General features: G+C 42.0%; 1 protein-coding gene and 1 long non-coding RNA gene across 2 annotated transcripts in view; one reads left to right on the forward strand and one right to left on the reverse strand.

The window, feature by feature from the left end:
* kcnj16a (potassium inwardly rectifying channel subfamily J member 16a) overlaps positions 1-13,084 on the forward strand; it is a 28,827-nt gene extending 15,743 nt beyond the window's left edge. Inside the window, exons 2-3 of the mRNA XM_004565955.3 lie at positions 2,421-2,523; positions 10,336-13,084. Of these exons, the coding sequence (XP_004566012.1) occupies positions 10,346-11,602 (1,257 nt within the window). The 5' untranslated portion in view covers positions 2,421-2,523; positions 10,336-10,345 and the 3' untranslated portion in view covers positions 11,603-13,084. The remainder of the gene's footprint in view (positions 1-2,420; positions 2,524-10,335) is intronic.
* Positions 7,122-9,574, reverse strand: LOC143419981 (uncharacterized). Its single transcript, XR_013100009.1, has 3 exons — positions 9,349-9,574; positions 8,381-8,440; positions 7,122-7,933 (listed from the first exon to the last, which is right to left on the reverse strand). It is a non-coding gene; the product is annotated as an uncharacterized LOC143419981 (long non-coding RNA).
* Positions 13,085-14,516: the final 1,432 nt, after the last annotated feature.

The raw sequence follows: 14,516 nt of genomic DNA on the forward strand, positions 1-14,516 counted from the left end.
ATGAGCAGGTATCTGTGTCCGTGCATGACGTGTGACTCTAATAGATGCATCTAGCCAGGCAGTTAGTTCAGAACATGGCACCCCACTCTCTTAATAATAATGGATTGCATTTATATAGCGCTTTTCGGGGCCCTCAAAGCGCTCTTGTCCAAATATGGTCACTTGTGACTCCAAATGAAAACAACATGGCACCAGCAAAGCTTCAAAATGAAGTCCAGGAACCAGTGAGTAGGAACGCTTTGGCTACGTCTACCTTTTGTTTGGAGCAGTGCGAAGCCTGAGCTTTTGGCTCATAGGGATTACGTACCCATGCGCTGACCTCACTATTTAAAACATTTAATATGAGCATCCACTGTCTGCACAGAACACGAACACAGGTATACTTAAAGGCACAAGTCAGTCTTTCAGCCATTTGTGGCATCTATACTTGCCACTATTCATACTATAAACACTTAAGGGGGTTATTGACCTAACAGCAGGCTCTAATTTCCATAGTCCCAGATTTGTTTGTAGCTATATGAAAAGGATTGCATGTACAATCAAAGTAAGATTTATGAATGCTTTCTCCACCACCACACACAGGCTTGCAGGCAAAAGAATTCCCTGTTTGAAACCTGAGTCATGCTTTAGGTCCTGGAAGAAGACTGAAATAGCAGAGCAGTTATTAAGTAAGAGATTAGATGTTTGAGTTGAGTGCTGGGAATAAGGGAATTTACACTAGACCTTTCAAAAAGAGAGGTACAAGAAAGCACTGAGTTCACCAGTTGTTAACTCGTTGTTGTGAATGCAGGCGGATGAGCTAAACGTTGTTTTCTTTTTCGTGCACAGCCAAAGGCCGAAGAGAAGGACTGATTCACAGGCTGACACCAAATAAACCGATTCCTCGTCAACTAAGGAAAGTTGCGAGGAAACATCAAACCTCACAGGTAGAGGTCCCACGCCATCACTCAGACAGAGACTCCACCTGAAGCATAATAACGACATAAATGTATGACGAGCGGTGAAATCAAAAGGCTGAGAGCTTTTTGAGATTGTAAAGATGACGTGAAGAAAGTGACATGGCAACCAAGCCTCCAATAAAGCTCGTCCTTGGAAACATTTAAGTTAACATTCTGCTGGCTGTTGCAACATTTTTAGAATTATTACCGTTTCTGCTGGTGTTGTTACCAGCAGATGTTCATGCATGTGCTCCTTCACACTCTTACCTGTAACATTCTCAGTGTGACCGCTCCGGCCTTGTTATTATTCACTGTTTTTTGAGCCTCCTGTTCAAGTCCTATAATTCACAGCTAATCCCATAACACATCGGTTATGGGTTAGCGGCTACGTTTTTACTGTTCTGCATTTTCTCCGTTCACGCTTGCTGAATCAGTCTGATGAAATTTGTAACCAAAACCATTTCAGGATGCATAACAGAAATGTATTTACATATAGTCAAAAGAACACTGATGTGTTGCATTTATTTATGATGTATCTAACAGCACGGCTATAGTATAAACCTCCAGAACGGAGCAGGCATCGATGAGAACAGATATGACTTTGATTAAGTCAGACACAGAGTGCACTTGGGTTGCAAAGCAGCTTGCAGATGCATATCAAGGTTACTCAAGCACTAATCTTACCTGTATTTTTTTGTTTGTTTTTACAAATTTTTCTAAATTGTGTGTGTGAGTGTGTGAAACTAAAAAATATTGTCTTTAGACAGATATAAAATGTTAATGTTTAGTTATGTAGAAAGTACCATCTACAGCAGATGAACAATACCAAAAAATCAGGTTCTTCAAAAACCTGAGAGACCTGAATATCTGACCCTTAAATTGATCCATCTAATGTTCACTAAAGCCTCGTCAGAAATGCTCTCTAAACTGATTCAACAGGTCTGATGGAGCGATGAATCCAAATTTTTAATTTCTGTTTCAAGTCATCATCAACATGTATGGAGGAGAGAGGTCCAACAGCATTTGTGAAACACAGTGGAGGCTCTGTCATGGGCTGCATTTCAGTCAGTGGTGTTGGAGACGTCGTCAAAAACTAACGGAACAATGAGCAGAAAAGTACTGTGATTTTGTGATCCACCATGCAATATCATCTGGAAAGCATCTGATTATCAGAGACTTATTCTTTTAATATGCCAATAACTGAAACACTTTAGTGTTATTAAAGCAGTGTGGGATCATCTCGACAGAATGGAACAAAAGGAATAAGGTGTGGCTCAAGACTTTTGCACTCAGCTGTATGCATTGTATTAACTGATCTGGACATGCAAAACAGAAACATGTGCGAAGCCCAAGTTGTATCTACATGTACGCACTCCTGCCCTCCTTACTCTGCATAGACACACCTTCAAAATTACAAATGCTCACCTGCCTGTGTGACATCACAAGATGCTAAAGGGAGGTGTTAATCTTTGTTTTTTACAGTGGCGAGTGGGCTGGTTCATTCCAGCAGGTGGCTGCTCGGAGAACCTCTCAACCCAGGTACAGACAGTCCTGCACTCTGATCAGCATTTAACTTTACAGAAAGGTAAGAACTGATCTGTCAAGTCTTTATATTTTTACTGTTTTGCTAATCAGAAATGTCAGTGTCAGAGTGTCAAACTGATCTGCAGGCCTGATGGAACTGACATTAAATATGGATTTAGAGACTTCAAAGAATAAAAGAAATAATTTTATTCTACTAGATAAAAATGGTAAAACGTCTTTGCCCATTTAGCTAATTCCCTACTGTATACTATATAAGCACTGGTGTTACCTATTGGTTGCCTGAGGCTCTTATAATTAGATGAATAACTTCTACTGCAAGAAGTACGCAGAACAATTGGTAATCTGAGCTTCAGTAGTACGAGCAGGAACACGACGCCTGGCTGTTTAAAAAAAACAAAGTACATGACGAGATGTGGTCAAGGTGATAAGTAATGCCTGTACTCGTGTTTCACAACGAAATCTGATTTTGCCTGGAGGGTTACTTTAAACATCACATGTGTTTTAAGCGATGCAGGAAATTAATTTCAAAAGTAAAGAGATGAGGTGAATGTAAGAGGTGGCACGGCTCATCACAGCAGCACTGACTGTTTTATAAATATGTGTCTATTGAACATTCAAACAAGCAAGAATGCAGACTGCAAAGGTCATGCTGGTTATGGAGAAAGATCGTGCAGTTGTAGCAAAATTTAAAAGTCACACAACACATTTAAATTAAATTACCCAGGTCTACAATTAAAAAAAAGAAGTCCTGAACAATGACACTGTAATAGGATGGTAGAAACTAAAATTAGTAGAAATATACTGAAATATGAAGAACTGTCTCTGATGAAGCGAACACAAATCCAAACACGTGTTTCGTTTATGTGGTATTTGAAGCGTGAATAAACCATTAACCTTCAGGAGTGGGCTGCTTAAAAATGACCAACATCCTTTATTGTGCATTTAAAAACTTCAGGCACTAAACCTCCTGCAGCAAGGCTCAATGACAACTGAATGCAAGTCTAAAGGGAGCTGGAAATATTCCCAAAAGATTGGAGGCTTTGAAGGTCATTAGAGGTGGCAGAAAGCTCCGGGGTAGAGTTGAGCTAGCCACCCGTATACACGGTTCTGTTTCAGTGAACCGCAAATGGGTGGCACAGTGTCATTTGCAGTAAGTGAGCATGTAATGGAGTTGTAAGTGCCCCGAGCAAGAGAGGAAACAAGCCAATTGCCCAAGTTGTTCCCAGAGTTCATCCTTTGATTCTTAGACATTTAGGCTAAATTTAGAACACAAAAGGATGCTATCAAAAATGTTTGCAAAGATAATGACATAAACCTCAGGAATATAAAGTATCACAACTCTGAGTGCAGTGGAAACGTCATGCCAAAGGTCAGGATGTGTTTTGGTTGTTCTGTGTGATGCTGTGTTTTGTACACAGAACACAGAATTAAGCAAAGTGGTTGTGGTGAAAACAGCCCAACCTCATGAGTCAACATCTCACAGGGACCTGCGAGGCCTGTCTGAATGCCGCTGTAGTCGTTGCTAAGAATATTCCGACGACTGTCTATCATTTCCTAGAGAAACAAAGCAATCTCAGATTACAGTACAGTATATTCATCGCATGACTGCAACAGGTTTTGTTTTTCTTAGTATCTTGAAACATTTAAAAACACATTGGGCCCTGATTAAAAGGTCTTTTCATAGCCTGACATTCCACTTCCTGTTATGATCAAATTCACTCTGACAACACTTACATCACCTTAAGAAATGTCAAATTAATAATGCAGTAATTATATTTATTAGCTGACCACATGAAACAAGATGAAAGTATCTTAATTTAACTTGTCTGCTTGTGTTACTCTTAAAGAGCAGTTTTAATGACTCCATTTAATATTCGTTGTTAGATTCGTTTTCATCGTGTCCTGGTGTCTAGACTGAAGGAGAAGAAAAAATATTTCTTAACAGTAGCTGCAAAACATGTGAAGATGTACATTACCTAAATCTAATGTGCATTTTCCCAATTTGTGTACGTGGCCAACAAGATGTTTACCATGTTCATTTTAATTTGTATTTTTTTTTTTATTTGAAATTTTTCTGAAATTTTACATTCAAATCAGCTTTATTTACACAGCACCAAATCAGAGCAACAGTCACCGTAAAGCATTTTTTATTATAAGATAAAGATTGTACAATAATACAGGGAAAACCGCAACAATCGGGTGATTGTATGAAACAGTTTTGCGACAGTGGGAAGGAAAAACTCCCTTTCAAGAGGATGGGCTGAGGGGAGGGAGAGAGAGAGCCAGATATTGAGAATAACTGATGATTAAATGCAAAGGGGAATAAAAATATGTGAGTGAACAGGAAATGCTCAGCAGGCCTATTGCAGCATAACTAACATACACACGTTATCTTTCTTATGCCAGGATTAATATGCACCATAAATGTCCATTATTTTTTTAAATTGCATAACCAATGCAGGGATTTGGTGGGGTACACCCTAGACAGGTCACCAGTCTATCACAGAATTAACACAAAGACACTCATTCATACTCTCAATCATACTTTCAGCCAGTTACAGCCAATCAGTTAATCTAAGGTCATGTCACACAGACCTTGAGAGTGGTGGGCGATTGACTGCCAATCACGGGCCACAAGAGACAAAGCGGTATTTCCCAAACAGTTAGCGAGTTGTTGCTGGCAGTCACTTATTGCTAAACCCTGGTGAAGCATGCCTAGAGACCGGTCAGTGACGCGCCCAGTGCGTATAATGCTACTTACTGCACATAATGTCCCCCTGTATAGAGTCACTAAATGTATATAATGTTCTCTCGCTTTTTGCACAGTCGAGGAGCGTGTCAGGATACATGTCACTGCGTGTTGTACTCGTATAACTATGCATGTGACAAATAAAGGATCTTGAATCCCAACAACTGATGCTCACTACAGAAAGAATGTGTACTCCACAATCAGTTGGCAGTTAGTTACTGTAGCTTTAGTAGCATATGGTGCTGCACCCAAAATGTCCACACAGAAAGGAGCACGATGGCCACTGAATTCAAACCCAGAATCTTTTTTGGTGTGATGTAGCAGTGATAACCACTGCAGCACCCTGCAACTTATATACACTGAACAAAAATATAAATGCAACACTTTTGTTTCTGCTCCCATTCCCCATGGGATGGACGTAGAGACCTAAAATTCATTCCAGATACACAATATAACCATCCCTCCCAAACAGTGGTCACAAATCAGTCCAAATGTGTGGTAGTGGGCACATCTGCCATATTGAGATAATCCATCCCACCTCACAGGTGTGCCACATCAGGATGCTGATCTGACATCATGAGTAGTGCACAGGTGTACCCCAGACTGCCCACAACAAAAGGCCACCCTGGAATGTGCAGTTTTGTCTCACAGCAAAATGCCACAGATGCCACAAGCAATGAGGGAGCGTGCAATTGGCATGCTGACAGCAGGAATGTCAACCAGATCTGTCGCCCGTGCATTGAATGTTCATTTCTCAACCATAAGCCGTCTCCACAGGCGTTTCAGAGAATATGGCAGCACATCCAACCGGCCTCACAACCGCAGACCTCGTGTAACCACACCAGCCCAGGACCTCCACATCCAGCAGGTTCACCTCCAAGATCGTCTGAGACCAGCCACCCAGACAGCTGCTGGAACAATTGGTTTGCACAACCAAACAATTTCTGCACAAACTGTCAGAAACCGTCTCAGGGACGCTCAACTGCATGCCCGTCGTCCTCATCGGGGTCTTGACCTGACTCCAGCTCGTCGCCGTAACAGACTTGTGTGGGCAAATGCTCACATTCGATGGCGTCTGGCACGTTGGAGAGGTGGTTCCCATTGTTCAGGGCAGATGGCAGCTGAGAATGTCCCAGTTCTTGCATGGCCAGCATACTCACCGGACATGTCACCCATTGAGCATGTTCGGGATGTGCTTGACCGGCGTATACGACAGCGTGTACCAGTTCCCACGAATATCCAACAACCTCGCACAGCCATTGAAGTGGAGTGGACCAACATTCCACAGGCCACAATTGACAATCTGATAGACTCCATGCGACGATATGTTGCACTGCATGAGGCAAATGGTGGTCACACCAGATACTGACCGGTTCTGGGTCCCCAGACCCCCAATAGCGCAAAAAACTGCACATTCCAGGGTGGCCTTTTGTTGTGGGCAGTCTGAGGTACACCTGTGCACTACTCATGATGTCAGATCAGCATCCTGATGTGGCACACCTGTGAGGTGGGATGGATTATCTCAATAAAGCAGATGTGCCCACTACCACACATTTGGACTGATTTGTGACCACTGTTTGGGAGGGATGGTTATATTGTGTATCTGGAATGAATTTTAGGTCTCTACGTCCATCCCATGGGGAATGGGAGCAAAAACAAAAGTGTTGCGTTTATATTTTTGTTGAGTGTATGTATACCTAATAATGTGTATCATACAGCTCGAGAGCAAAAGTCAGGACTCATGTACTAAAGCCTATGAATGCTACTAGTCCTGAGAGTGGACATTCTTCAGTGAAAACGCTGAGATCTTGCAGAGAATCACTGAGAAGTTTGACAGACTTGGAGCTGCTAAAAGAAAAAAGCAGCACGATTACCAAAATAAAGTCAGATTTATTCATTTGAACACTACGAATATCTAAAAAAAATGAATAAATATCTTAGCAGTCCAGCTATTCAGTCATTGAAATTGTTTTACATATCTTGGTATGGACCAAAGTGGTGGACTGACTTACTGTATCTAAGTCTGAAACGACCAGTGTTCAGTAACGAACGTGGTTTTCACTTTGTTTCATGTAAACTGAGTATTTGTTGGAAGCTTAAATCTATACGACTAAAGAAAAGTATCAAATACATGAATCGTTTGACACATCTTAATGAACATTCGATGACTGCCTTCACTTTTCTAGTGTTCTGAAAAACATGGGAACTAAAAGTTAGATTTCAAATTGATAACCTACAAATGAATCAGTAACTCAGTGTCAGTTACTTTCCAGTAGGAAGCTGCACTTTTCTCTTTTTGTATTATCAGGGTATTTAGGAAGGGATTATGGGAAGCTAACAGGATGTTGTTTCTATGACCTCATGGAGCGAGCTCCATGCTCTGGCAGTGGGGATGTTCACTGTGGCCAGAAGAAAGTGGAGTCTGTGACTGGAGCCCGGTTCACTCAGTCAGATAGCGGTGATTCAAAACCCATTTGTTTTGGGCGTAGAGGATGCTCTCAGTGGTTTGGCTGTGATTGATCCTTCTTCTGCCCGTGATCGCACCATGACACTATTCCAGTTTCCACATTAATTTTTCCCCTGCTAACTTTGACCAGTTCAATGCAGTGGTGTTTCCTTTATTGGCCCTCTGACAGTACTTTGACCTCCACCCAGAAAAAAAAAGGATCTTGGGCCATTGATTTTGGACAGCAGCAAAACTCTGCATGGAAATATGTGCAAAAGACATTAATCTGTGGCATAAAACAAGATAAAACAGCACAATTCACATGAAATCTTCTGTTTGATGCATTTTCAGAACTTTTAATCGTCTAATGATGATTACCGTAATAGATGAGCCTTTAATGGATTTATTCCACTACTGCCTGAAGGTGCATGAATGCCATCACCTTAGCAATGGCTTATTAAACAAAAACTAAGTAAGAAGCTAAAAGAAGTGGCAGCTCGAGCAAGCACTGTTGCAGTGAGTTTTGTATCTCCAGGCAACTGCCCCATTAGGATTAAACATATTAACACAAATAGCAGGAAAAGTGGGATCATTCATGGTAAACATTCCCATATTGCTGCCTAAAAATACACCTTCAGAACAAATCTACAATGAAGACAAAATTATAAAATACCACACAAATGACATAACCTTGGAGATTACCAACTGATGTTTCAATACAGGGAGACCTCCACTCTTAATTGATTCCTCCAGCATCAGAGTCTGGAAAGAGAGAAAGTGGAAAATGGAAGAGGGCGGGCGTTTTACTCTCACAGTAAAAAGCCCTTTGGGATGTTCCAAATGAGGATGTTAAATAATTAAACAGCTTTATGTATATCACATCTCTGCTTCTTGTCAGAAATTAATCGTGACACCAAAAACACTCAATAGCTAATAAGCAGTAGAGTCAAAATTAATTCAGTTTGTCTTTATGAATGGTAATAGTAAATGGATCGACTCTTATCTAGCACTTTGCTACTCTCCTGAGGCAGTTTGAACATGGATATGGAGCTGAATATAAATGAGGATATTTCAGGTGCATGTGCAGAAGTGTAATTAGAGCCTTAACAAAAATGTGCATTTTTGTGTCACAATTTTTGGACTCCTGATTTAGGTCAGACATCAGACGGCGGCTGTTCAGTCTGCAGACTTGCCCGTCTGCTTGTCTGTCTGTTGGCTCCAATTGTCATGACCTGCATTACTCTAATGACCTTCACTCAGGTTTTGGGTCAATTTAACTACAATACCAACTGCACAGCTCTCAGTCCAAAGTGGCAAACTATAGAAAGCTGTTGATTTTAACACTCTTGTCAGGAACTGATTCAAAGTTAGTTAGGAGGTAAATTCTAAAGATCTGGGAGATACGATTATCCATCCTGTCATGAACTGAAAGGTTCGTCCAGTTAAGTGGACCCGAAAACGCAGACAAACACAGGCGAGGAGTGCTTTACAGTGATACTTAATTGGAACAGTGACCTAAAGTAACGAGTGAGGCCCAATAAGGCTAGTTGCAGGAATGGGGAAGAGGTCAGAGAGCCGGGGGAATATTCTGTAACAGAGGGAGAGGTAGTTATAGTCTGAAGAGAAAACTGGAGCTTGATCGTTAGAAACTGAAGAATTGTTTGCCTTACTGTGCCAGACCGGGTTAGTATCACTGAGGGGAGATAGGTCCGTGGAAAGCATCTGGAGGGTCTCAAGCTGAAGCGTGGAGGTCGGAGGGCAGGCTGGGAGACAGAGACTGTCCAAGTAAGGTGAAGCCAGGGTTGGAACTCCGCTGAATGAAGGGAAGACAGAAATTACTCCAAGAGATAAATCACACAAGGACCACCACGAAGGGTAAACGTCATTTATCACCAAGAAGAGTAGAACAAACTGATGAAGAGGAGCCAGTTGAGTCAGCTTAAGTAGGTCTCCCGCTGATTGCTCGCAGATGAGGCTCAGGTGAAGCACTGAAGTCTCCGCCCCCAAGGGATGGCTCAGCAGCCACAGAAGGAAAACCCCTCCAGGCACTCCCACAGACCATGACACATCCAGCCTTTCTAGCTTAAAAAAAACCCCCAAACAAATGATTTTATTATCATTTAATTTAATTTTTTTGCTATTTTCAAGATTAATCCAAAGAAAAACATCCTGAAGACAGTTGATTTGCACAAATATCCTGTGTTATCCGCCCAACAGGCCAAAAAAATTCAAATATACTGTTTAAAGTAAGGTAAGAGCAGGGAAAGCAACATGTTCTCATATTTTAAAACCATAATGCAAACAATGGTTTATGGTTGGATCTTTCCTTTAAAAAATACTTAAGTGGTTATTCAATGACAATATCAGAATATCCATCGTTCCATACGTTTTGTTAACTGCTTATCCCTTACAAAGACTCTCCAAGCTGACTTTGGACATAAGGTGGGATAGATCTCAGGCAGTCCATGGGGAACCATTCACTTTCACATCCACTCCTAAAAATATTTAGACTCACCAATTAAACCGAGCAGAAGTTCAAACCAGGAACCTTCTAGTCATGGTACTAACCACCTTGCAACATCAAAGAATGATCTGTTATTGTCTTTGTCATTGTTTTTGCATTTTTGCATATGATATCTTTGATATGTTCCCTGCAGCCTCTGGAAGATGCATCACAGACAGTATACGTCTGTGAGCCGCACTGATGAAATCCCCATGAAGACCGAAAATGGACCCCGACCCAACAAATACCGCTACGTACGTAAAGAAGGCAGCTCTAACATCATGTTCCGCCATGTTCCTGAGGAGAGGCTGCTGTTTGTGACCGACATCTTTACCACCTTGGTGGAGATCAGATGGAGGGTGATGTTTCTGATCTTTGCTCTCTCTTACATTCTGTCCTGGCTCTTTTTTGGAATCCTCTTCTGGGTTATCGCTCTCGCTAATGGAGACATCAAGGATCCCAACACTGAACCCTGCGTGTTTGAAGTCCGCAGCTTCACAGCCGCTTTCCTCTTCTCGCTCGAAACTCAGACCACCATTGGTTACGGATTCAGAGGAATGTCTGAGAACTGCATGCATGCCATCATCATCGTCACCATACAAGACGTCATGAGCTGCTTCATTGATACGTTCGTCATTGGAATTGCTGTTGCCAAAATGGCCTCGGCCAGAAAGAGGGCGCAGACGGTGGGCTTCAGCAACCGTGCTGTCATCAACCTTCGTAATGGTTACATTTATCTTTCCTGGAGAGTTGGGGACTTCCGCAGGTACCACTTGGTGGAGGGGACAGCTACCGCCCAGATAGTCCGCAGTACGATGCACGCCACTGGGAGAGTTGATGTGACTTATGAAGACTTGGTCATCCAGCAGAAGGACATCATCCTCGCCACACCAACCACCATCTATCACAAGATTGAACCTGGCAGCCCGCTGTACTCCATGACTTATGCTGATCTGCAGAGAGCAGACTTTGAACTGGTTGTGTCATTTACCTACACAGATGACTCCACAGGTATTCTGCATCAGACGCGAACCTCTTACACTCCAAACGAGATCCTCTGGGGTCAGCTGTTCCAGGAGATGATCAGAGTCGGCAGGAAGAGCTACAGGGTGGATTACAACTTGTTCCATCGCACTGAAAAGATACACGTCCCCCTGGTTAGCGCTAAGGAGTTCGAAGAGAAGAAGCAACTGCAGCTCACACGACACTCACCTCGACATTCACCCAGCTCTTCCCCACGGCTCCCTTCACAATCGCCATCTCAGGATCACCGTGATAAATATTTGAAACCCCCGATGGTAAAGGTGGAACTTGTGAGTGACAGCCAACCTATACCAAGTGTTGCACCATCTCAATCAGACAATAGTCAGGATCAAGAAACTCTGACTCAGCCAAATAATCAGTCAAGTGAAGAAAATTGAAAGCAAAGCTGTGAAATTCTATTTCATCAAAGAATCCTGCAATGGTGTTCATGATGGGACAAAGTTTTAGCTTGTGCAGCTTGAGAAATTGATAAATAGTTTCAAATATAGACAGGCTTTTGGAAATATCACTTGACTTTACAAAAGCAGGTGACGATAGCCGGTGTGGTGATCCAGATTCTGAAGTTCTAACCTCACAGAAGCTTGATAAACCCTTTGCTTTATGTACAGGCAGCTGGACGGTCCTTGTGGCAGATAACACAGTTAAAATACCCAGTGCTGTCAGCAGACAGAGGTCATTGTTCTAACTTTTGTTGAAGCCTCCCAATGTAAGACCTCACATCTTCCCCATTGAGCGTGGCTTGGTACATCTTAATTTTATTTGTTTTAATATTTTGCAGGAAGATGGTAAACGGCCTGTATTTGTATAGCGCTTTACTAGTCCCTAAGGACCTCAAAGCGCTTTACATATCCAGTCATCCACCCATTCACACACACATTCACACACTGGTGCTGGCAGCTACATTGTAGCCACAGCCACCGTGGGGCGTACTGACAGAGGCGAGGCTTCCGGACACTGGCGCCACCGGGCCCTCTGACCACCACCAGTAGGCAACGGGTGAAGTGTCTTGCCCAAGGACACAACGACCGAGACTGTCCAAGCCGGGGCTCAAACCGGCAACCTTCCGATTACAAGGCGAACTCCCAACTCTTGAGCCACGATCGCCCCATGTGACCAAAATTGTATAAGCAGCAAAGGAATTTCATGAATGAAATGTACATTTTCCACTTTTGAACTAATGACTTTTACCGTTTCTGTGTCTAAACACGGGCACAACAATGCAGTGTAAACACAAACCCTTGTTTGGCTTATTGTCAAAATAATACTGATAGTACAGCACCTGAGCATCCGGTTTAGTACAACATTTTTTACCGCTTATTAGGTGGAGTTCTTAAAACTAGAGTTCACAGGATCAGAACATTTATCTGAAAAACACTGGAGATGAGTTCATCCACGTTCGACTACACTGGGGTACAACCAGGCTGCAATAACCACAAGCACGTAACTGTGATTACTGATTACCATGCTGACTGGATTGGGTTTAGCGGGTGTCACTCTGTGTTAAAAACACAAAGTTGTAAAACTTGCACTGAGAAATTTTTATGAAGCAAAAGTGATCATATGTATGTGTCCTTAAGGTTAAAAAATGAGTAATTATGAGCCAGGATGAGATAATCAAGAACAGCCTCTAAAGGGGAAGGCTATATGACTTTGACTCAAGAGGTCAAATATTTAATGTAAAGTTTAAAGTCTTGGCGTTGCTGATGGCAAATAAATTGAAGTCATGCAGGTGACTACAGTAACATCCCATATTATGATGTAAGTCAAAGTTTATATAACACACAGGGAAAATGTTCTGTTCTTTTATGTTTGTGGTGGAGGAATCTTTGTTTAGTAATTTTAAATAAAACCTGCTCGTCAAGCCATCTTTCTCTCTGTCTTGCACACACACAAACAAACTCATTTTTATATCTTAATTAATTGACATAATGCTTCCCTAGCCGCTTACCCTAACCATCAAAAATGAATGCCTAACCCTAATCCTTAGCCTAAACCTAACCATAACCCAACTGTAACCCTGACACTAAAACCACATTTTGAGCCTCAAAAATGCCTTCAAACGTGTGGGGACTGGCATTTTGTTCCCATACACACACACACACACACACACACACACACACACACACACACACACACACACACACACACACACACACACAGAGAGAAACTTGTTTGCTTTTTGTTAAGTTAAAAAAAATGCAGATGCATAAATATTTTATGATTTGAGGAAGAGATGCGGAGAAGGCACTGTGGGAAAAAAAAAAGTATTTCCAAGAAGATTTTTGTTACATCTGAAAAAAATGCTAATTATAAAAGGCTACCATTGTCAAAGATTTTAAAAAGTGATGCTTACATATATGGTTTGTGTATCAACTTTGATGATCATCCCTAAGATGGATCATGGTTTGTGTCTGAGAACAAAAGCTTTGATCGGGAAAGTCACTTTAATGTGAAGGAACCAGACAGACAACGATAACCAGATGCTCCTGCCCCACACGCTGCTTTGTGGCTTTGATTTGCACCGCTGCAGAATCCCATTAAAAACATGTATTCTTTTTCATCACGTATGTAAAACTGGTCAGTTCCAAGCGCTTGATGTTGTTCAGGCCATGGTGATGTTGCATGCTGCTTTAACGGTCTTCCCGTCAGGCAACTCAATCGCTCAGTTTTGTTCACTCAGATTCTGACTGTGTTAGAGGGTCCGACCAGCCTGGGCACGCTCTCAGTGGGCCTGATGATGCACCGTTCACCTGTAACTCTTCAGCTTTTGTTTGCTGATGTCTTCAGACAGTTTGTATCTTGCACGGAGCTCTTCAGCTCTTCTGGGAAGGCTTTCTGAAGATACTGTGGAGATTTTCACTCATTCATTTAGAAGAACATTCTTGAGGTCAGATGCTGATGTTGGACAAAAGGGCCGGGCTTGCAGTTTTCATGCTGATTCATCTCAAAGGTGTTTGATATGGTTGTGGTCTGTGTGGGCCAGTCAAGTTCTTCCACATTATACTCATCCAACCATATCACTATGGAGCTTGAATTGTGCACTGGAAAAGAACAGAGTCTTCCCCAAGCTGAAGCACAGGATTGTCCAGATGACCGAATTCACCCACTGGCCGGTCTTTTTAAACATCTATTTATAGACGCAGTGATTTTTTTCCCCTTGAAACAAAACAAGTACAACTGAAATAATGTCACAAATTTTCAGTAACACTTCACGCTGATCCTTTCATGATGAAACAGAACTTTTGGCTGCAGCTGCTTGTAAATAAAGCCTGACTTCACATTTGGAAGCTC

This window comes from Maylandia zebra, linkage group LG8, assembly GCF_041146795.1.
Source record: "Maylandia zebra isolate NMK-2024a linkage group LG8, Mzebra_GT3a, whole genome shotgun sequence".
NCBI classification, from domain to species: domain Eukaryota; kingdom Metazoa; phylum Chordata; class Actinopteri; order Cichliformes; family Cichlidae; genus Maylandia; species Maylandia zebra.